This window comes from Bidens hawaiensis, unplaced genomic scaffold, assembly GCF_021521415.1.
Source record: "Bidens hawaiensis isolate Kalapana, Puna unplaced genomic scaffold, B.hawaiensis_p1.1 tig00018993_1, whole genome shotgun sequence".
Taxonomy (NCBI): Eukaryota; Viridiplantae; Streptophyta; class Magnoliopsida; order Asterales; family Asteraceae; genus Bidens; species Bidens hawaiensis.
This window is the reverse complement of record NW_027492888.1, coordinates 85,174-91,249: the sequence shown is the minus strand read 5'-3', so window position 1 is coordinate 91,249 and position 6,076 is coordinate 85,174. Positions and strand designations below refer to the sequence as shown.

General features: G+C 32.9%; 1 protein-coding gene across 1 annotated transcript; it reads left to right on the top strand.

The window, feature by feature from the left end:
- Positions 1-3,945: 3,945 nt before the first annotated feature.
- On the top strand, positions 3,946-5,857 carry LOC143557513 (uncharacterized). The gene is made up of 4 exons (XM_077046573.1): positions 3,946-4,128; positions 4,220-4,307; positions 5,433-5,585; positions 5,675-5,857. Exons 1-4 carry the CDS (start codon positions 3,996-3,998, stop codon positions 5,706-5,708), a joined length of 408 nt encoding a protein of 135 aa, XP_076902688.1. The 5' UTR covers positions 3,946-3,995; the 3' UTR covers positions 5,709-5,857.
- The last annotated feature ends 219 nt before the right edge of the window (positions 5,858-6,076 follow it).

Below are 6,076 nucleotides of genomic sequence, written 5' to 3'. Positions count from 1 at the left end.
AAAATAGAGAATTTCCATCAAACTGCTTTTGAAGAGGTATGCTCTTTATTTGTTTTAATGGGTATAAGTTCACAACATTAATTAGCATAACTTTAAGCATACTAAACATTTAAAGTTAATAACACGTACGATCCCAGCAAACAACCACTAAACTAACAAATCTTATATACAAAACATTGATTAGATTAAGTTACATTTATTAACTGTTCGAGCGTCTTCAATCGTTGAGAAAGAACTTCATCTGTGTCAATTGGCTCGCCACCACATGAAACACTTGATGTATAAAAGCATGACGACACAAAATTAGGCTTTTGGGTTAAAATAAACCGACGACATAACATACCGACTATCACCAACAACATCGTCTGTAGAGTAGCAATCGACAAATAGGTTAACATATTTTTCATTCCCATAGCTACAAATAGGCGACCCAAATTCCAAATCCACATTTAGGGGTGAGAGGAAAACCCTAACAGACTAACACCAATAACAAACACGACCATCGATGATAAGAGGGGCGGACAACAACGGTCGTCACCGAATGTTTAGGTTTGTGTCAAAACCTAACTTAGTTTGTAACTTGGTATTGTATATGGGTCCGGTTAACTCATATTAGGCCATATTGAGCCGTTTGCTATTTTAGCTAAATTAACCAAACTATACAAAGCTCAACTTAATTCATACTAGTCAAACAAATCTTCAATTCACCGAATTAGATTGTGAACCATGTATTTGTTCACAACAATTATATAATACCACTATGATGGTGTTTGGTATTCCTTATTTTTTACCTCATCGTGACTTATCCATAAGTCATATCTTTATGACTTATGAAACTTTTCCACTCAAATGTTAAGCAAATCCCATACATCTTTTTAACTTATTAATATGTTGTAAGGAGACAAAAATAAAGAATCCTAAACAACCACATAATGGTATAGATCTACAATTCCTTCGCCTTCTGGAAACATATGATCAAATCAAACTTATTGTAAATCTAGAAACACGTGAAAGTTGAGGATAACACTAACACTTGATATCAATCCCTAATTGTAATAGTTTTTTTATGGATCAAAAATACAAAAACTACTAATGTTGCTACCGAGTGATATAAGTGGGCCCGTTACTATAACGGTTTTAATCTTTATGTAATCAATTAAAGTAACGCTTTATATTAACACATACCCCGTCCATCGGACGGGTATAAAACTAGTTATGTGTGGTTTTTGTTCTGTATAATAATATCATGTTTGTTGTGTTTGTGTTTAGGTCCTGATTTGCAACAGATGAGTACTTGCATTCTGGGTATTCGTATACTTCAAGTAACCACATGACTAATTCTCGCATATGTTAAAGAAGTTCTCCCTCTTGACTATGTGCTTAATTATGATAATATATTAGTATTTGCTTGATAGTTCTCGCTCAGACGGTACTCGTACAACAATAGGTTCTCGCAAACCTAGTACTCAGAGATTTTAGTGTTCACATAATTTGAGACTAGTTACTTGGAGGTTTGCATGAACTGATAGTATGCGCGGATGAAGGCATGATCGAATAGTATTTGCAGTATGAAGTACTATTAGACCACTCTCATTGGCAACCCCAAATGAGTTTGTAACACTATTTGAAATAAAAAAAAATAATTGAAAAAACTGTAAGAAGCAAACTAGTTTGTGAGAGCAACCTAGTTTGCAATTTGTTCTCTGCCACTTGTCAGCGTATGAATGGATGTATTTGTAATTTCTTTTTATTTTTTCTTTCACAACAATTAGTTTTAACTCTAATTTTTTTTCTAGTAATGTCAAATAATTAAGTTTATATAAAAACAAAGTCGTGTTCAACGATTTTCTATGAACACACCTGTATAAATTTTATTAAAAACAGAGTTCGTTAAAAAATGTATTTTTCAATATAAAATAAATATTAATTTTAATGATTTATCTTGTATGGAATTGACATCTTACTATTGGTTCGTAAGTTTTTTCTGGATAAAACTTATTTTTTAAACTTAAATATTTTATTTATTTTTAAAGAAATTATTATCTTTTATATTTCTAACTACTTTAAGTAAAAAACAACAATCATAAATTATATTCTTTTAATAAATAATGGTAAAGGTTGAGTTGTTAATGAGCGTGAAAAATTTGGGTTTAGTTGGGTTGGATATGTGAAAAAGAGAGAAATTAATATTATAATAAAGTTTGAATTTGATTGGTTTGTGAATGGTGATAGTCTTAGTAAATTAACATTTTACTGTATCTCAACCAACATATAAAAGTAAACACAAAAAAAATAGCTCAATGTATTTAATTAATAGTTAAATGCAATAACTAATATATACGTTTTGATTATTCTCATTTTAACCGACCATCAATCTATTAGTTTGAACATACCGTGTTTTTCGTAAGAATATATTATAATTTATCTAATTATAGAAGCAACTGCAATGTGAAGCTCATGGTGTGTGAGCGTTGGATGGAAGGACACAATGAGATAACAAACACACGTCACATTCCATGTCGTTTATAGACGAGACTAAATTTGAGGGTGTAAGGGTAACACCTCGGAAGCAACAAAGCGACTAAAAAACAAACAACGTACGTCGACGTAGACAACGTCATCTGGTGGTCTTAGAAAGAGGTTACTAGTTATCATTGGTAAGTCCAAGTTGCAACAAATAAATCTCCAAGATATAGATATCATTTACATGTGATCGACAAAGGGACATACACGCATATATGTGTTGTAAATCTTTAACAAATCTTATTTATAATTTTGATATAAAACTTAAGCCGTGTCGTTTTTATACTCTATAATTCACTCACTCTCGTCACCATGACCATACCCTTATCACTTAGATTACTAGATAAGGTATATCACTGCTATACTAGTCGTCGGAGGCATTAACTCAGGGTGTTGCTATACAAACATCACCTCAAAAGTGTACAACTTTCATGTCATATCAAAAAGGCCGTATTATGATCATACGTGCACATTAAAGCCTATCGATATCACATCATACAGGTTGTATAATACTGCGGAAAATGATCAAACGGGTCATGTGACAATGTCAGTTGTCAAATCAATCATTTCTTTACCGGTTATCATCATATTTCCATGATTTACCCCTCATACAACATTACAACCATACAGCTATTTTCATTTTGCCATACATTCCATATTTAAAACATATAAAATATGTACCATCAAATCTACTAATTATGTATTTACAGATCCATTTAACTTAGTAAAACAAAGCAATTTTAATAAAAGCATCAAGTTAAAGCTTAATAGATTGTTTTTGTTAGGTTATAACACGATAAATGTGTTTTCCAAAAGACCTTAAAAATAAAATAAATGTGTTTAAAATATTTTCTAATTTTAAAAAACAAACTTTTTAAACAATTTTAAGAAAAGACCTCACCTGAAAATTACACGACACTTAGGGGTGCAAACGAGCTGAGTCGAGTTCGATTCGTTTAATTTACACAGAGCTCAAGCTAGACTCGTTTTGATATCCGTTGCTAAAGTTTGAGCTTGTCTCATATGCTATTTTTAAATATTAATTTTTATTTTTTTTATCAATTATAATTTCATATGCCATATATATATTATGTAGTTATTTTTCATAATTATTATACATTAATTAGAAATTATTATTATAAAAATTTTATAAATGAAAGGCTTGTTTAGTCACTCGAGCTCGATAAGTGAAACTCTGGCTCATGCTCGTTTAAGCTTGACTCAATCAAGTTTTGCTTGCGAGTAGCTTGGCTTGTTAACAACTTTTAAAATTGTTAATAAATGTGTACTTAAAATTGCTTGTTAAGTTTTTATATAAAAAAAAAGGGTTAGAAGATTTGATGTGTGTTGTAACTTGTAAGTTGTAAAGTCCTAAACTATATATATAATTATTAAAGGTGATGAATTTCAGGTGGTGTTTTCCAATCCACGGTAGAAAAGAAACACACACACGCATCCCCGTCGATAGATCAATGGAACTGTCTGAGCTGTGGGGAATATTCGGCCCAGGTGTCGCCGGAGCCGTGTTCGGTGCTGGATGGTGGTTTTGGGTGGACGCCGTCGTCTGCAGTGCTGTTCAAGTCTCCTTTCTTCACTACCTTCCGGGTTCGGCTTATTCTTTCCATCCGCTTGATTCATTGATTGATTAATATGTTTATGTTTCAAGTGTAAATTATTATTATTATTATTATTGTAGGGATATTTGCATCTTTGGCTGCGTTGATGTTTAATTGTGTTAGAAGAGATGACATCGATTACTCTCCCTACGAAGATGGCGAATGGAGGTTTCATTCTTTATTTTAAAGCTTTATCTTGTTGATTAATACATTGTTGCATCTGTATGTGATCCAATTATATTGATTTCTAGCATTTTAGGGTTTGGTTTTTGCCCCAATTACTGATTTTTACGTCGTGGTAATTCCACGACTAATTGTTCCTTCTTTTTGTAACATCTTTCAAGCTGTTATCTTTTCGATGTCCCTCCCATGCTTGCTGCTAAATGAATTTCGCTTTTCGTAGAAAATATTCTAGTAGTGATGTCTTACATATCGAAGCGTTCTAGATTATTTTGAGACGGATAAGAGCATTCATCTTTACGATGATGGTGATTGAGAAAGATACGTGTCGTTTTTATATTATTGTTGATGGTTGTTTTGTCTTGCTCAACTGCTATCCTTGATGTTTGCCATGAAGGCGTAGGAGACCATGGATTATGGATATGGTGTACTGATATTTCTGTTTTCATTTTAGTAGACAAGAATACTAGCATAGTCTTCTTTTGTATATATGGATTATTATGGAAATAGTGGTATGGTAACTCTACAAGATGGGTTTGTTTTCGTGATGGTACATTATTAATATTATTATCATTATGAGGGTAATGATTCTGGATATTTATGTAATTCTCATATTTTTAAGCTTGTTTATAGATCACTTTGTTCTGTTTATGCTGCATTAGGCATCACACCTTGCAAAGCAAAATAATCTAAACTTTATAGGTGTATGTATATCTTACTTGATGTGCTGCCACTTAAGGTAACTTGTTAACCGTTACAGCACAAGGAGTGACTGTTTTTCTACTTTTTTATTGGACTTTCACACATTAGTGCCCATATCTATATCGTACTAAACCGATTTTTTGCCAATGAATTCTCAAATTGCATATGCTTGTTAATAGTTTTTCAGGAAAAGGCCAAGTATAAGGTGGTTAATGCAATCCTGAAAAATAATATTATATCTGGTTTGTCAGTTTACCTATTGTAATCATCTGTAGTAAAACATTTTATGGTCGAAATGTAATTGTCAACCAACATTGAATTTCTTCTTTTTTTTTCAATAGGGAAGTTGTCATGTCATTAAATCAAGATTTTCATACAAATATCTCAACTTTACTGTGTGTAATATTGCAGGTTGAAACTTTGGCTTTTTCTAGCTTATGTTGTGTCCTTTGTCTCACTGGCAGCATCGGTAGGGTTGTTGATACAAGATGCACTTGTGCCTGAAGGCCCTTCAGCGTGGACAGGAACCGCCGGTGTTTTGCAGTGTGTGTTTGTGTTGATCAGGTAACTCTTTGTTCACTTGCAAGATGTTTATTACTGTCGATGTGGACCATATTGTTAAATCTTTTTAGTCCTTATGGCGTTTTGTGCAGTGGGCTTGTTTATTGGACATCTCATTCGGAGTGAAGTGCTAAGATCACTTGTGGTTTTGCTCTTGTGTATTTGTTAATCAAGCATGTACATGTCTATGTTGATGAATGCAAGTGACAGAATGGGATAGTAAATTGGGCCTTTTGAGGTTAAAAGTGATTTGATTCGAGTTATTTTTCAATAGATGTTTTCTCCTGTGGTTGTGTATGACCTTTTGGTTACTGTTTATCTGTAGTATCTCAAGGTCATAGGAATATGTAGGCGTGTGCGCACACGTTGGTCTTTATTACCAAACAATGTTTTGGTAGTTAGGTCAAAGGGTATGAGACAGCAGAATAGCAGATTATGCTTTCACCCATGAGTTCGCCGCTGTCTGAAGAGAGTATCTGTGGCTAGCTTGTTGC